Source organism: Prunus mume, linkage group LG5 (genome assembly GCF_029339155.1).
Source record: "Prunus mume cultivar Tortuosa linkage group LG5, ASM2933915v1, whole genome shotgun sequence".
Classification (NCBI taxonomy): domain Eukaryota; kingdom Viridiplantae; phylum Streptophyta; class Magnoliopsida; order Rosales; family Rosaceae; genus Prunus; species Prunus mume.
Window position 1 is genome coordinate 16629534 of NC_142702.1, and position 17351 is coordinate 16646884.

The window sequence follows — 17351 nt, forward strand, 5'->3', positions numbered from 1 at the left end:
TAGACTTTGCTGTCAAAATTGACACCAACTTTTCTCATTTTATTATTTTATATATACTTTTTTAAATAATAAATATAAGTTATAGTCTCACAAAGAGTATGTATCATTAGATTTCTAGTTTTTGTTTCAAAAGTTTACTGTTTTTTAAGTCGAAAGAAAATAATATTTTGAAACCAAGTATAGGCAAAATGAGACCAATAGGATGTTTTGGAAGCATGGTGTAATGAAAACATACATATGTGCAAATAGAACCACCCCAGTACTTCATTCCAATGAAAAACGCCAACGCAATTATTGAATTACATGCACACTTTATATTTTTATTTTAAGCTAAAATTTGAGATGACATTCTTTCTGTATGAACATTGATGACATACATATCATCTTATGGATGTACATTGTTGTAGAGCAGTAACTAAATCTATGGTGAAAACCATAATTAAAAATTATTGATAACACAAAAGGGAGGGAGATCTTTAGACATTCAAACCTATATATACATTTACAGTTCCATCAGCAGGATGGGATTTCTGGACTTAGTCAGAACTCTCAGCAATGCCCTTGCAAACATCTCCTCTGCAAAGTGGGCATACACTGTAGCATTCGAAGAACATAAGAAGTAGTCATATATACGAATAGAATTAATCATAAGCAAGCACTTGGTAAAATGAGAGGAGTATGATGGAAGTAATGAACGTACCCTCGCTTTTCTTTTAGCCATTTGTCAACGCATTCCATATGGAATTCATGACAACAAGGGAGAACTCTTATTTTATCTCCTTCATTATACTCAGACAAGCAAATGTAACACCTGTTCGTAGGACCAACATCAGAAAAGCTCTCTCGAACCACAACAGACTTTATAAGGATTAAAACATTGCTCCATAGAAACATTTGTATCATGGGGATGTAATATGTATAGGTAGGTTCAAGTTTGAACCGATAAATCCTCAATCTATCTGTCAAAAAAGGTATTTTGAAGTTGGAATGAGCACTGAAATGATAACTACTGACTCTATGTTTTCAATCGTTTTTCCTTTTAATTTGAGTTAATCTATTTAAGTAATTGAGGACAAAAGAGTTCATAACATTGTTCTGGCCTTAAAAAATTCCCCACATTTCTAAAGAAGCAATAAGCATTTTCAAAACTTGGATACACTTTGTGGAACCTTTTGTACCCTATATAAGGTTTAGTTCTACATTACAGATATTTACAGATGTCTATACATAATTTACCGTAAAGTCTTTTCCATAACTTTTTATTCTGTTTTACATTAAATGTTATGCAAATTTTTTTTTAAAAAAAAAATCATGAGATTCTATAATTGTGTAGCATAAAAATTCTTAGGGACCTTGGCTTTTCCATAACAAACTAAGCATTTATGCCCAAAAACTGAGCTACATCCAAAGCGCTGCCTACATGAGTTCACATACCTAGGGACCTGAACATGATTTTTCCTTATCAGTCATCTATATCGATCCTCATACACTTCCTAATCCTAACTACATGTGCATTCGGCTATTACTATCATGTATGCACATATTAACAATGTTAACGATTTAGTTTTTACACTTAACTAACATCAAGTCCCTTCAACACAGACATGCCAGTGTTAAGTCAAAGGTCTAAGTAACAGGGCCAGGCTCTTCCATATATTCATTCCTCTTTTTTTTTCCATTTCAACAACAAAAAATGGAGGGGAATTTGGGCAATGCCTTTGGGTAAGTTGATAAAGAATAAGAAAAATAAGAGAGCAATCTAAATATGTGAAGGAAGATTCCCAAGAACACTTCTAGTTATGTCCATATGCCATGATATTTCGACATCATTAACATTGAAAACCGTCACATAGTTGCTACAACTAACTTGATTACCTGATTTTATAGCTATGCTTTCAAAAGTAATAGCGTAAGCTTCAATATTCATATAAATGAATGTACTTTAACATTAAACTCAAACAAGAAAACTTACTCTTGTGCATCTTGGGCCTTGCTCTCAGTGATCTCAGACTTATGATTTTTGAGAGGAAACGAGTTTACAACATTCTCAGGAGCTGGGAGAGAGAGCACAGATTGTGAAAGTGACAATGGAACATGACGTATTTCATCCAAGATCTGCATCCAAATAAATTATGAATGTTCTTATAGATAAAAGTTAAAATCAAAATGACTATACGAGAGAGAGAGAGAGAGAGAGAGAGATAGAGTTGTGAAAGCACTAGTGGTTTGTACAACTTATGATCTAAATCTGTATTCCCAACAGTTCATTCGATTTAACTATATAAATGAGTATTTAACTTCAAAAATAATGAACACACGTGCGTGTGTATACAGCTAAAAGGGAGAAAAGGGAAAAGGGAAAAGGGTTGTCTGGGATGCAAAAAAGCGGAAACTTAGAACCACAAGGATAGAAAGAACAGTGAAAGTTCTAAAGAAATTGAAGACTAAGTTCGGATGTAAATCTCAAAAACATTTACAACGAAGATGATTACGACTGTTATGCCAAACTTCAATCAGATAAAAAATATTCTGAAAAATGAAGTTTGATAATAGCTGAGGAAAAAAAAAGGTTATTGACCTCATGAAAACCCTTAATAACTTAATAAATAAACATTAAATTATGGTCCCTCATCATAAATAAATAGACTTAAAATTACCACCGGAGCTATGGCTTGAATAGTAATGGGTGAAATGGGAAAGGTTGACTTAGATCAATTTTTAAAGGAAATATTGTCCATTAAACATATTTGGAAAACCTAATCCAACCGGGAAACCATACAGAAAAATTCTTTGAAAGGAATTCACCTCGTTTAGTGCCTCAGTAAGCATGATTATCCGCAAAACAGTTGCATGAATACTGGAAATTTCAGCCATCAAGGATGTTTCACAGGAGCATGTACCATTAGCATGGAGCCTGGATGAACAGAAAGACCTTGGACCTCTCTCGTTAACAAGACCACCATGTAGCCTTTCTGAAAGCTGTAAGATAATAAAGTGAAAATTCTAACTACAACAAAAGATGTCACAGGTGAAATCTGCCAAACATACCAGAAACAAACAAGAAAAGAAGAAAATTTGAAATGAAAAATTATTACAGCAATGCATTCATTGCATCAACAATAGTGTTTCAGAAGAGCTATTACATTTGATGGATAATTCAAGTTATGAGTAATCCACAATACAAAGTTGATGGCAGGAGAATGGGTTGTTAGTTCCACAGGCAATTCATTTGCAAAGAATTGTATGCTCATAAGTCACAAGCAACCATCAGGATAGAAGTATCTTATAAATGACAGAACATGTGCATTTACAATGCAAGTTTTATATTTGATTATGAAGAAAATTTAAGAAGCAAACATCCCCTGCCTAATCCTTGCTGATAGCTGGAATTTATGCCACCAACTTTAAACAATTGTTCTACAGTGACTGCATTGTAATGGAAAAGGACTCATCGGGAAATTAATAGCTTTTTGTTGATGGAGAACACCACTAGCAGCCCCAGACTGGAAAAACCGCTTCCTAGGGAGTTCAACAGTCATCACATTCCGGCAGCCACAAAGATTATCCAGTACTCGAAGCCTTACCCTACCTCTTCAATATCTCAGGGGAAAGAAAGGTAATGTCCTAGCCGATACTATCTGTTCTTATACAAGAATGCATATGTTAAATGCAGGTTGCAACTGGTTCAAAGTCAGATGCCACGAACATTATAATATATATCAAGGTCCAAAGATCCAGAGCTAAATAGCAACAGCCCCAGTGGGTTGTAAATTACCAAATTCCATGGAATTTGGAATTTGGAAGTTCAGAATCTAGAACTATACCATTATAACAAAGACATCTTTATCTGATAGCATAATTGTCAGGAAATCTTACATTTAGATTGTCATGCCACTACTAAAGAACCACCAGCATACATTTCTCAAGAAGATGCTTTAGGTGACAAAAATGGTGGAATCCTAAGTAATACCTCATACCTTGATTGCCAACAGCATCCACTTTTGTAATTTTTTTCTAGAAAACCTATGACGCTTTAATGCATAATCAAAGAAGAAAACCTATGTCAATGCTCAGCGACAAAGGAAATTGAACCAGAAAAACAAAAGTGATTTTATTGTTTATGAAGTTCTTTGCAGATTTTGGAAGCCAGTGGTTCCTAAGATTCATGCTTTCGGTAAAGAACTGTGTTATTAAAGCCAAGTCCTTAAAAGAGGCATTAGACCTATAGGATACAAAAGTAGAAGACCCTTTGCAGGCAAGAGAGTCTGCATATGATTCTTGTTTCTAACTACAATTATGCACCAATGAAAGGAACAACCAAGCCTTAACGTAGTTCTCAAGTTATGCGTTCATCATTTCCAAACCAAGTAACAGCAACTGAGAAAATCTCCTCTGAAGCTAATAATGTAAATATATCCTTACTTGAAGTTCGAACTTCCATGAAAGTTTAAACCGCAGGCAGATCCTACAGCTTTTCATTTCCAGAAAGCATTACAAATACAAAGAAAATAATCCCAACAAACAAACAAACAAGCACATACAAACTTCAGGCACAGAGAAAGACACCATTTTTCTTTCCCCCAAATGGATAAGAAAATAGAAAAATGATAAATTCAAACTAGTAAAAAATGATAACTAAGCTTGACCCAGATCATTAAATTATATCAGGACGAAAAATTTCGGACTTTTAGTACCTCAAGGGCAGTTACAGAATCAGAGTCGCCACCACCTGTGAGAAATGAAGAGGATGGTTTCGACCCCATGCGACCAGTACTCCAATCAATCCTCTTCTTTCTTCGGTTTTCTTCAGTGCAACTTACCTACCTACCACAACGCGACTGACGCAGCTAGAAAGTCGTACCTGAAGAACGGGTGTGCCACATAAGCAAATTGACATGGTACGCCAGGCCAGCAAGAAAACGAAACGCGGAAAAAGCACACATGATATTATCAGATTTTATTTTGATCTCTTGAAGGTCCACTTTGATTTGATCCATGTAATTTACTTTAATTTTAAAAGCGTCGTTTGGCTTTCATTTAGGTTTAAGGATATAAGTATGTTTACATACGAGGAATGTGGGAAGTTATGAATTAGAAATCAGAATCCTTTTAATATGCAATATCCATATGTTAGAAAATATAGAAGAAACAAGAATTAAAACCATTTCCATACAGCTACCCATGCGTCGTTATTTTGCTTCCGTCTAGGATATCCACTCTTGACACAAGGTAAAGTTCACCTCTTTTGCTAAACAAAGCTATATGCTCTTAAGGAGGAATTAAGTAGATGGCATTTGTTTGTGCAAATAATCTCACGGGAGAATATTAAGCCGCTTCTAGATCCTTCAACCTTGATCTTATTCTCTCTCTTCCTCGATTCTGTAAAGCAGTTGGAGTAAATAGACCCACAGGGGTGTTGGCAAAGGCCCTCCGATGCCTAAGTTAGTTCGAGTGTTTGTAGGAAAACAATAGCTAAGCAAAGTGCGGAGTAGTGTTTATGTAGGGTGTGAACCAAGGCGGCCGGAGCCGTGTGTGGTGGCGGAGCCGTGTGAGAAAATATGGAGAGTGGAGAGGGAGAAGAGAGGCTTGGGTATTTTCTCGGGTATTAGGAGTAGGTTTAGATGTACCTTGAATGATGAATGAAGTCATCTATTTATAGGAGCCTCGGGGCTAGGGTTTCGTAGAGAATATGCTGAGTTTATTCTCTACCCAAATTATGGAGGATCAGTCGGACTGAGATAATATCTAATTAAATGATATTATCTCTTTTTATGGAGATAATATATGAGATAATGACATTATCTTCTCTTTATTAGGATAATATCTTAATTAATGATATTATCTTATTAAATAAAGATAATATCATGTTAATTAAGATATTTATCCCAATTAATTAATTGGCCAGATAAACTGGTTCAATTAATTAATTAAAAGAGATAATCTTCTTTTCCACGTGGCGGTGTGATTGGAGGCGAAAATATCTGCTCCACAAATGCCCTCGGCACTTATAGGCGCTGTGTGGCATGTAGGAGATGAAATTATTTCGGGCTCTCCAGCTGTGTATGCAGGCTTTTTGTAGATAGGATTACTAATTGGCGTAGGCTTCTTCTGACTGTTCTTGGAGTTGAATTCCCAATAGGAATGAGCTTGCGATTCCTTCTTGACCTGAGTTGTCCAACTTATACAAATACTGAGGTTTCTCTTCACTCTTTCTTACATTACAAACTTAACTTCTCTACTTTCTAGCTTGAGAAATATCTTGGAGAATTTTGTATCTGCTTGTCCGAAGAGAGGAGTTGCCGTGCATCCCAAAGTAAGTCGAGCACGTAAATTTTCTTAAATCTTCTCTTTTTCAAGCGAGGACCGTTAGGTGGGACTAGGTGGTTGTAAATCATGGCGGCCAAAGGCGATTAGTCTTGCGTGTGACATTGGTGGTAATTTCTTGGGCGCACGATCGGGAGAAAGTTGGTGGTGCCCTGCTAAGGATGTCGATAGATGGAGGCAGGATGGTTCGAGCCTTGATGATCACTGCTTTGGACATGATGAGTGTTTTGCTAAACTCCCTAAAGAGGAAGGTGATGTCAAGTCTTCGAGGCTCAAGCTTTGATGAGTTTGGAGATGCGTGATATGCTCAGTAAAGTAAGTGCATGCGCGATCTAGCTCACTTGTTGAGAGGCAAAGAGATGCGGATGCTCCTTTTTGAAATTAGTCGTTTGTACTAGTCGAAGATTGGAAGTCGATCTGGCGATCTGCTCATCCATCCAACCATCATGTTTCAACTGTTGAGTCACGAGTAATCAAGCGTGGAGTTGATTCGACGTCGCAAATTCCTTTGGAAGTGAGGTTGGCGAGGCTAGGAAAGCAAGAGAGTCATCTGCCCGAGCGAAGGTCATACGCAACTTCAGTGGTGATCAAGGTTGAAAAATCTAGCCTCTGATGCAGCGTGTCGATATGCTAAAGACGCAATTTCTATCAAGTCCATCCTCTTGTGCTGAGCTGGTTGACCAAATCCGTCAGGCTGGCGATCTTGGTGCTTTCTCAAGTCTTTCTTTGGAAAAACAAAGGAAGCAACATTTCTTCTCCTTCAAAAAGGAGGTGGGGGCAGACGTTGAGGATCAGGCAGGTGGAGTGCAGAGTGTGGTGATCAGACGTGACATTTGAAGTGGCTGCAGATCGGGATCTCCTGCTGGCGTCTCGGAATAGATGAAGACTTCTTTATCTCTTTTTAGCTTTTGTAGTCTGCTTTCTCATTTAGAGTAATTGGTCTTGCCTGATCGTCTTCTTTTTGTTGAACTTTGGCCAGTTGGTCACTTTACTAAGAAATTTGATTATTTTCAACTTCAATTTGCATAGTGTCTTGTGAACTGCTTGAGTGCTTCAGGTTGAGGCATGTTTTGCCTAAGTCCGGAGGACGTGTCAATGAGGGTGGCCCGTTTGGCCTCGTCCGGAGCGTGTCGATGAAAGTGACCCGTTTGGCCTCGTCCAGAAGGCGTGTCGATGTGTGTGACCCGTTTGGTCTACGTCCGGAGACATGTCGATGATAGTGGCCCGTTTGGCCTACGTCGGGGACGTGTCAATGATAGTGGCCCGTTTGGCCTACGTCCGGAGACGTGTCGATGTGTGACCCGTTTGGCCTACGTCCGGAGACGTGTCGATGATAGTGGCCCGTTTGACCTACGTCAGGGGCGTGTCGATGTGTATGACCGTTTAGCCTACGTCGGAGGCGTGTCGATGAAGTGTGGCCCGTTTGGCCTACGTCCGAAGACGTGTCGATGAGTCCATGAGTAACATCAAAAGTAACTTGTCTTCAATGAAGGTGAGGAAGGCTTGGTCGCCTGCTTAGAGCCGAGCTGATAGGTGAAGAGCTTCATGGATAGTACCCTTGGAGGTGATGAGTATTTCATTGTCTTAGAACTTCCTTCCATTGAAAGATGAAGAAAGGTTCGTCTTCCACAACTTGGTAGCTAGTGACGGCTTAAGAGACGGAAGTCGCCTGCTTGATCTTTCTCTTTTGCCCCCTGGTGGTCAGTTCGGGCTTTTGGAGTCAGCTAGGATCGTGTTGATCCATATGACCTTTTTCGTTGAGGTTCATCGTTAAGCTGCGTCACAATCCTTGATTTTGCTGGATAGCCCTCCTTGCGATGAATTCTGTGCAATGGCCGTCTCGACTAGATCTTCAAGGTGTCTTTTCCAGGCGAGTCGTTTGTGTAATGACCATGCCCTTCATGGAATGTGCAGTATCTACTGGTATCCTTCTTGGTTGGGTTTCCCTTTAAAGGCGATGGTTTCTTCAACCAAGGCATGTCTTTACTTGGGCCAAGATCTGGTGTATCGGGATAGTGAACTTGGTGTAGCTCTCATTTTGAAGCACCTTCCACGGTCGTGATCTACGCTGCCGTTCTCTTGGCTTGCTGCTCGGCTACTTGATCACCTTCTTCGTGGCGATCCGGTCGTCGTCCCATAATGCGTAGAGCTCTGCTATAGCGAAGACTTCTACCAGTGTTTGGCGAGGATAGATGGTCAGCTCGCGATACAGCTCACATTCGGTTGGCAACCCCTCTTGAAGGCGAGAGGACGCAATTTGGTCATCACATCCTACAATGTTTGCCCTCTCCGCGAACCTCTTGATGTAGTCTCGCAGGATTCATTGGACTTCTTGTGCAGGTTGAACAGATGATCTGGGTTCTTCTTGATCGTCCGATAAGAAGTGTATTCTTTAGTGAAGACATAGGCAAGCTCCTTGAAAGCTGATGATCGACCTAGATGGCATGGGTGTGGAACATCTGGCCGCCTCGCAAGGTCATTGCGAACGCCTTGCACATCAGTGCATCGTCGGCCTTGTGGAGGATCATGACACTTTTGAAGTGTTTTAGGTGGCTCTCGGGATCGGAATCTCCCTTGAAATGCGTAAACGAAGGCGAGAATCGCCGGAGGAAGCGACTGCTCGATTTGGTGAAAGGAGTAGAGATCGCCTGGTCCATCTCCTTACGTAGTGCATCCTCGAGGTTCTCGCTAGTCTTTAAGTCTCGAAGTCGGTTATTCACAAGCTTCTCAACATCTTCCGCGCGCATTGCTGGTCGATCACGTTGGCGACTTTTGCGATTCGGCGACGTGATTGACCTCCTTGTTGGTCCGCGCGGGTCGGTCCTCTCGTCCTACGCCTAGGAGGCGTGTTGGTGGGGCGCTTGCGAGGAATTTTCTGCAGCCCGGCAGCAAAGTGGAGTGCCTCTCTTCACAATCCTCATTGCGATGGTTACCGGGTTGACCTCCCTGGGGGCCTAGCCTTTCGTGAATATTTCTGTGAGTGGGCGGCGGAGCGCCTATCTTCACGATCCTCATTGCGGTGATTGTCGGTTTGATCTCCCGAGCCTAGCCTTTGAAGCACATTTTCCTGCCCAAGCGAGCACGGACGTCAAGTCGTGGGCCGAGCCTTTCTCGCACGTTGCTTTGCGTGTGGCTTGCAAATGCTTGCGACATGTTGGCAAGCCGATCACGTGGTTGTACATCGCCTTGTGCCGCTCTGCTCGACCCGCTTGGTGCCCGTTGAAGCTGCCCACCGATGCGTTCGTCTATTCTTCTCTCTTCGCTGGTTGTCCAAGGCCAAGATTTTGAGCCATGCTTATTTGATTAATGAGCTGCCTCATAAGAGCATTTTGGTCGTCCATTCTCTGAGCTAGCTGGTCGACTCTCAGGTTGAGATCTGCTTGACTTTGTGGATCGGGAGGAGAGAAGCGTGTGGAGCCCAATTGCACATGGCCTAGGGTTTCATTGGACGTGTACCCGAGAGCGTCGTCGAGCATGGAGGCAATGGAGGGCGCGAAGTTGCTCCAAGACCGGGCCTAAATCGGTGGTGGTAACGAGCCCACCTTGATGGGAGGGTCCACCATGTTCGGCGGCAGTGCCACGGAGGTTGCTAGATCCGGTTGCGGGTCCGGTAGGTGGCACGGTGGCGAGAGGTGGTGGTGCCACCATGTCGATCGCGGGATCGTGGGTGGAATGGCTTTGGGCCATCTCGGATCGAGCCGCGGCGGTTTTGCTCCTAGTGCGTTTGCTTCCAATCATGGTTGTTTGGAAGGCTTCGGTAGATTGGAAAATAGGAGGAACGGATTCCTTGAGCACGCGTTGAGTATAACTCGTGCTCTCAAGCAAGCACCAAATGTTTGTGCAAATAATCTCACGGGAGAATATTCGCTTCTAGATCCTTCAACCTTCGATCTTCCTTCTCTCTCTTCCTCGATTCCTGTAAAACAGATTGGAGTAAATAGACCACACCCGGGGGTGTTGGCCAAAGGCCCTCCGATGCCTAAGTTAGTTCGAGTGTTTGTAGGAAAACAATAGCTAAGCAAAGGGTGCGGAGTAGTGTTTATGTAGGGTGTGGAACCGGGCACGAGGGCCGTGTGTGGTGGCCGGAGCCGTGTGGAGAAAATATGGAGAGTGGAGAGGGAGAAAGAGAGAGCTTCGGGTATTTTTCTCGGGTATTAGGAGTAGGTTTAGATGTACCTTGAATGATGAATGAAGTCATCTATTTATAGGAGCCTCGGGGCTAGGGTTTCGTAGAGAATATGCTGAGTTTATTCTCTACCCAAATTCGTAGGGATCGAGTCGGACTGAGATAATATCTAATTAAATGATATTATCTCTTTTTATGGAGATAATATATGAGATAATGACATTATCTTCTCTTTATTAGGATAATATCTTAATTAATGATATTATCTTATTAAATAAAGATAATATCATGTTAATTAAGATATTTATCCCAATTAATTAATTGGCCAGATAAACTGGTTCAATTAATTAATTAAAAGAGATAATCTTCTTTTATGAAATGTGATTGGAGGCGAAAATATCTGCTCCCACAGCATTGTTAAGCTTCCACCAAAGAAAAAAAGACCGACATTATTAAGCAAAAACGTGAGTTTTAAGACTAAAATAAGTTATATTTGGATGAAAATATACTTTCAAGTTCGTCACGTGTCACTATTTCAAAAAAAATTGTTCGAATGCAATAATACTAGACTCCTAGTAGTGACCAAATTAATATGTGAGTCAATAGATGAGGATTTGATATGAATTGAGAGTTCGTGCACTAAAATGAGGACTTTTAAATAAGGACCAATAAAGTTAAAAGAAAAGAGAAGAAAAAAAAGAGGAGAAAAAGAAGAATTGGGGGTTCAATTAGTCTTAACTTATCCCTTACTCTAACAATTTCTTTTTAAAAGAACACATAAGAGAGGAAAGAGAAAATCGGCCTGTTCAGTCTTTACCTTTCATCCCTCTCCCTCTCTCTCTCTCCTCTCCTGGCCTGTTTCACTCACTCTCTCTAAATTCGCGCATCAGGTATGCTTTAGGATTACATTTATTAGGGTTTTCCTTTTGTTGTTGTATCATACAAGGAGGAATCTGCTCGGGTTTCGATTTTGGGTTTTTGTATGGATTTCAAATTCACATTGACAAAGTTGAGATTGGGTTTGTTTACTATGAAAAATCTGACGGTCGTGGGTTAGGGTTTGAGTTTGTCTTCCTTAATATGATTTGTGTACCTGATTGTTTCTCTTGGATGTTTTCTTCATCTCCGTCTTTAACTACTATGATTTGGGGTTCAAGCATCTCGCTTTGTATGCTTAAAGGGACTGATTGGGTACTTCTTCAGTTTGATTTTTAGGTTTGGTCTCAAAGTATTTTCGTACTTGGAATGCATATTTAATGGAACTGGGTATTGTTTTTAGTTATATTTTCATATGTACGGTTTGAATTTGGGTTTATGGGGGTCACTTGTTTCATAGGGTTCTTTTTGGCTGCTTGTTTGCTAATTTCTTAAGAAATTTAGAGTGGTCCATCTCAGTTCCTTGTGGATATATTTGGAAGGAAAAGAGGTGGAAATGGACGTGTATGGTTCAGATTTTGTTTGCTCTTCACAATGTTAAACAGAAACTGAAAGTAATATGATAATCTGATGTAATTTTTCCTTTCCCATGAAATCATGTTCTTATTGGCTTGTTGTATCATTGTAGGTAAAGGTTTCTTCCATACCAGAAGGACTCTACTAGGGTTTTATTCACCAATCCATCTTCGAAAATGGTAAGCCATTGAACCCCCATCTCCCAGATCTAATTTTTCAATTATTGACACTGCTTGATCCTGAGTCGTGGTTTTGTAAAATTGTGGAATTTTCAGGAAGGAGGAGGCAATTTAGATGAGCAAATAGAGCAATTGCTGAATGTAGAGAAGAAGATGAGGACCGCTGGTGACGTGGCAGGAACCAAGAAAGCAGCCACTGACATTCTTGAGCTCTGCTTCAAAGCAGGTGCTTGGAAGACCCTCAATGACCAGATTGTTGTCTTATCAAAACGCCGTGGTCAGCTAAAGCAGGTATACCCATAGTAAATCTTAGATTCTTTGTCATCTTTGTTGTGTCATTGTTTAAGTTTTAAGTATCTGTATGTAACCAGTCATTAAAATGATTTTTGTCTCTGATAAATGGTGCCTGTACAGTGTACAGTTAGTTATTGTTATCCATTACAGTAAATTTTGTGCTATTGAGTATATTTTAAGAAGAGACTTGAGTTGCGGTCATCTCTGTATGTATTTAACAATCTTTGTCTTGGGAATGGTTATTTTTGTTTCTATTTGTTTGTACAGTGGAAGACAACACTTACCAAGTATTAATGAAAAGGCATGTTTACAACTTTGTAGTTGTGTGAGTTCTTGTGAACTTTTTGAGGAGTACTGTTGTGGTTGGGACATATGTGGTTGTGGGCTCTTTAATTCTTAAGTAAAAAAAATTGTGTATGTGTATGCATTTAATTCTGTAAATACATATTTTTCATCTCTTGATTAGAGAATATTGATATTCTTGCTGAAGACTTCTTTGGATTGCACATTTTATCTGCATTGTCTTAGTTTTAATCAAGTATTGCCATTATTTTATATTAGTTTTTTTTTTTTTTTTGGTGAGAATATGTTTTAGTTTTTGTTGATTCCATTCCTAGAAGTAATGTGCTTTTATTGTTATCACTCATTAGGCTGTCTGTTTCAATGCAGGCTGTAACTGCAATGGTCCAGCAAGCAATGCAATATATTGATCAGACACCAGATCTTGAAACTCGTATAGAGCTTATTAAGACACTAAATAATATTTCTGCTGGGAAGGTAAACTGTATTAAAAAGCTTCAACTGCCTCCATTGAAATGATGCAGTTTTAACTTTTTATGTATTTTTTCGTTAAATTTTTTAATAAGCTCTATTGTTCTTTAGATATATGTTGAAATTGAGAGGGCACGTCTAATAAAAAGACTTGCAAAGATTAAGGAAGAGCAAGGGCTTATTGCTGAAGCTGCTGATTTGATGCAAGAAATTGCGGTTAGTATGGAATTATAATCTTTGGAAACCCTTTCTCTCACTCCTCAAACAGAAAAGAAAAAAAAAATGCTGAAAACATTCCAGAGCACTCATTTCTAATCATTAAGCTTTACAGGTGGAAACATTTGGTGCTATGGCAAAAACTGAGAAGATTGCTTTCATTCTTGAACAAGTATGGGTTAATTTCCTTTCGGATCACGCTTAATATTTACCACTCATTCATTACAAGCACAAGTATGGAAATATTATTTCTGATTCTTATTTTGAGTCATTCTGCATTTAATTTTGCAGGTTCGTTTGTGCTTAGACCGCCAGGACTATGTTCGTGCTCAGATACTATCAAGGAAGATTAGTCCAAGAGTTTTTGATATTGATCCTGCAAAAGAAAAGAAAAAACCTAAAGAAGGTGACAATATTGTGGAAGAAGCTCCTGCTGATATTCCATCACTCCTGGAGTTGAAGCGGATCTACTATGAGTTAATGATACGGTAGGGTGTCTTTATCCCTTTCCTATGCTTTTATTGTTCTGTATTTGTTCACTTTTTTTTTTCCCACTGTTTGCTAAACCTCAACTACTTATTTAGATTTTTGTTTCATGAGACATCAGATTCTTATACATTCGTGTAGGGTTTGTTTTCACTTGAACTGTAAATATGTACTTTCGAAATGCTGTTATTAGGGTGTTGTGAAGAAATGCAAAATCTCGCTCTAAGTTTTTGTTTCACTGTTTTGCCATTTGGGAATGGATCCCTTCCTGTTTTTGGTAAGTGAAAATATAGTATGGAGTTTCCTTTCTCATGGTTATCCAAAACCAACAACCGGAGGTCACACATTTCCAAGGAAATGCAATATCTTCTACGTAGCCGTACAAATAGGTGGGCAGTTGAAATAATTAAATTCCCGCAGGCTCTTTTAGATTAGTTAACAAAATTGCACCTTCTTTTCTTGAAATGACTATCATCCATTGTATTACATTGCTTAGGTGATCCTATTAATCACAATCACAAGTTACTTGTATAACCAAGCATGATCTATGGAAACCAATAAATATTGATTTCAATATTTTGCAGGCGTTCAAAATTGATTCTATGGGATTGTTCATTTGTTTAATTGTAACTGGTCTCTGCAAACCATCTGAATTTTGGATGTTCTTTTCACAACTGCTCTGTTGGTGAAATTTGATGGATTGTTGATGTTGTCTTATTTCCTTTGCAGGTATTACTTTCATAACAATGATTACCTTGAGATTTGCCGTTGCTATAAGGCGATATACGATATTCCTTCTGTCAGGGAGAATCCAGCCCAGTGGATACCGGTAAAGCTCTTACTTTTATTGTCTCCTGAATTTGGTTGAGCTTTTCTGAATTTTTTTTCTTTCTCATAGGTCTTGAGGAAGATATGTTGGTACTTGGTTCTGGCGCCATACGATCCAATGCAGTCAAGTCTTCTCAATTCCACCCTGGAGGATAAGAATCTTACTGAGATTCCATATTTTAAGTATGTTAAAAAAGAGCATCTGTTGCGCTTCTTCCTTTATTGGATCACATATATCATACAAGCTCTTAGTATGACTCTTATGAGGCTGGTTTTGTTCTGTTGTAGGTTGCTGTTGAAACAGGTGGTAACTATGGAGGTCATACAATGGACATCCCTTTGGAACACATACAAGGCTGAGTTTGAGAGTGAGAAGAGCCTGCTTGGGGGCTCTTTGGGTGACAAAGCAGCAGAAGATCTAAGGCAGAGAATAATTGAACACGTAAAATTTCTCCAGATATCATTATCTGCACGTTTTCACTGTTCAGTTAGTAATTATATTTTGCTGACATATGATACTGCTTTTGCAGAACATTCTTGTTGTTTCAAAGTACTATTCAAGGATAACCTTGAAGAGACTTGCAGAGCTTTTGTGTCTGAGTGTCCAGGTTTGTTTTTACTAATTTGTGTTTATTTTTGAGAGTTGATCTATAATGGATTATTTTTGGATGACTTGCAAGAGGCATAAATATATTTAGTTGCTTCACTTTCCAATTTCCTGGGTAACCCACCAGAAGCCAGATTTTATTTACCAGTTCCTGTCATACACGTTTCTTATGATGACTTGTAGTGAAGCTTAACTCCTTAGTTTTAGAATTTGTCACATCATTTTAGTTTTGAATTTTAATAATAGAGCCATAAAAAAGGGATGACACTCACTCTCTTGTAAAGTTGTCTTTCTTCCTCACTCCATTTGCTGTCTATACTTTTGTTGAGTTAGATCCTTAATTATTCTCTCACTTCAGTTCTTTATTATATTCAACATATTAGGTAATGCTGATTAATTGTGAGAATCTATGGGTTGATACATGGTTTATTTTTCGTTTTGTGTATTTAGACATAAACAAGTATAGACTGTATAAATGTAATCAGTCTAATCTGACAGTTTTGGGATGCCATGGCTGGACTTACTTGAAATACGCAATTCTTTTCCAGTCTGTTTATAGTTTTGGTCGCATTCTTTTCAGGAAGCTGAGAAGCATCTGTCAGATATGGTTGTGTCCAAGGCACTGGTGGCCAAGATTGACCGGCCTATAGGAATAGTCTGTTTTCAAACTGCAAAGGATAGCAACAATGTTCTTAATTCGTGGGCTACGAACTTGGAGAAATTGCTTGATCTTGTTGAGAAGAGCTGCCACCAAATACACAAAGAAACCATGGTTCACAAGGCTGCTCTGAAGGTTTGAGAATCACAAATTTCAGGTATAGATCTTCTGTGAGCGGCATGCTTATTTATATCCTTTTTCTAAAATCAAATGGAAATTGAAATAAAGTGCCATTTCTAATGATGACCTTTAACCATGATTGCAGGTAGGCCAAACCTAATCTTTTGTTTCGCGTATTAAAGAGTTCTTGGAGTCCGAGCATTTGGATTAAACCTGTATTTCACTGGGTCGATGAGGCTACGTGCATCAATTTATTTGTTTTGTTATGCATCTTGAAACTTAATTGAAGATTGTTGTATGCTACCGGCACATGCCTTGCTAGTAGGGGTAACCAAAGGAAAATTTGATTGGCTTAATTTGTTTCTGGCACGGGAAAGACTGCTTTCACTTGTTAATTATGTTCTTTGCCCCTGTTTAAGATTCCTTATGTTCCACGTGGTTACTGCCTAATATTTCCTGTAGCTTTGTGCTTTTAATTGCCATAATATTTGCAACCCAGCCCTGACCCTTTTATCCTTCGTAAAACTCTAATTTCTACATCTTTAGTTGACCCAAACCTAATATATATTTCTTTTATGGAGTCATTGGGCTCAGGTGGTAATACTTTTGTTTCTTTGTTTTCAGTTTTCATTTTCTTGTTAAAAGATGGAATGATTTTATTCAACTTTTATTTTGAGAAAGATGAGAGATAGAGGTGAAGTAAGGGAGAATGAATGGAAAAACCAAAAAGGAAAAAGAAAAGAAAAATGTAAATTGTTCTTATTTTTGATATGAAGTTTTATTAATGTTTCTTGTCTAGAATTAATTAAAAACAAAACTTGAAAGGCTTAAGTGGTATCAACGACCCTTCGATGGTTTGTTTGAATCGTTGATCATCTTTGTATATGCATAATCGTTAAGTGTATAATAAATAAGGTTTTTGATCCTCTACATTTGATATTTACGCATTTATACGTATTTAGAGCAATTTTAATAGTTTGATTAATTTAATAAAGTTTAGTTAGTCCACGTCATCAAAATTATATTATTGTAAAAACTCACTATTTGTGCCCAATCCCTTGCCCATCTTTAATGAGATCAAATTTTATTTTTATTTTAGTGTTAAATCAATACCCTGGACTTGTAGACACGTACGCGGCCATTTCTTCTATGATCCGACTTCAACCCCCTTATAATTTATATTATATATTTTCTAGTTTTAGTCTCTGCACTTTCAACTTGAAATATAATAAAATTTTTATTTAAAACCCAAGAAGAGAAGTGAGTCCCAGATACAAACAAAAGAGAATC

General features: G+C 38.8%; 2 protein-coding genes across 2 annotated transcripts; one reads left to right on the forward strand and one right to left on the reverse strand.

Moving 5' to 3' along the window:
* Nucleotides 1–291: 291 nt before the first annotated feature.
* LOC103343467 (uncharacterized) lies at nucleotides 292–4866 on the reverse strand. The gene is made up of 5 exons (XM_008247119.3): nucleotides 4695–4866; nucleotides 2806–2979; nucleotides 1973–2115; nucleotides 701–811; nucleotides 292–594 (listed from the first exon to the last, which is right to left on the reverse strand). The coding sequence occupies exons 1-5, from the start codon at nucleotides 4761–4763 to the stop codon at nucleotides 537–539; spliced, it is 555 nt and encodes a 184-aa protein (XP_008245341.2). The 5' UTR covers nucleotides 4764–4866; the 3' UTR covers nucleotides 292–536.
* A 6325-nt stretch (nucleotides 4867–11191) lies between these two features.
* Nucleotides 11192–16479, forward strand: LOC103343468 (26S proteasome non-ATPase regulatory subunit 12 homolog A-like). Its single transcript, XM_008247120.3, has 13 exons — nucleotides 11192–11340; nucleotides 12015–12081; nucleotides 12178–12372; nucleotides 13045–13152; nucleotides 13258–13362; nucleotides 13478–13534; nucleotides 13654–13850; nucleotides 14578–14677; nucleotides 14747–14859; nucleotides 14965–15118; nucleotides 15207–15284; nucleotides 15864–16098; nucleotides 16207–16479. Exons 2-12 carry the CDS (start codon nucleotides 12079–12081, stop codon nucleotides 16080–16082), a joined length of 1329 nt encoding a protein of 442 aa, XP_008245342.2. The 5' UTR covers nucleotides 11192–11340; nucleotides 12015–12078; the 3' UTR covers nucleotides 16083–16098; nucleotides 16207–16479.
* Nucleotides 16480–17351: the final 872 nt, after the last annotated feature.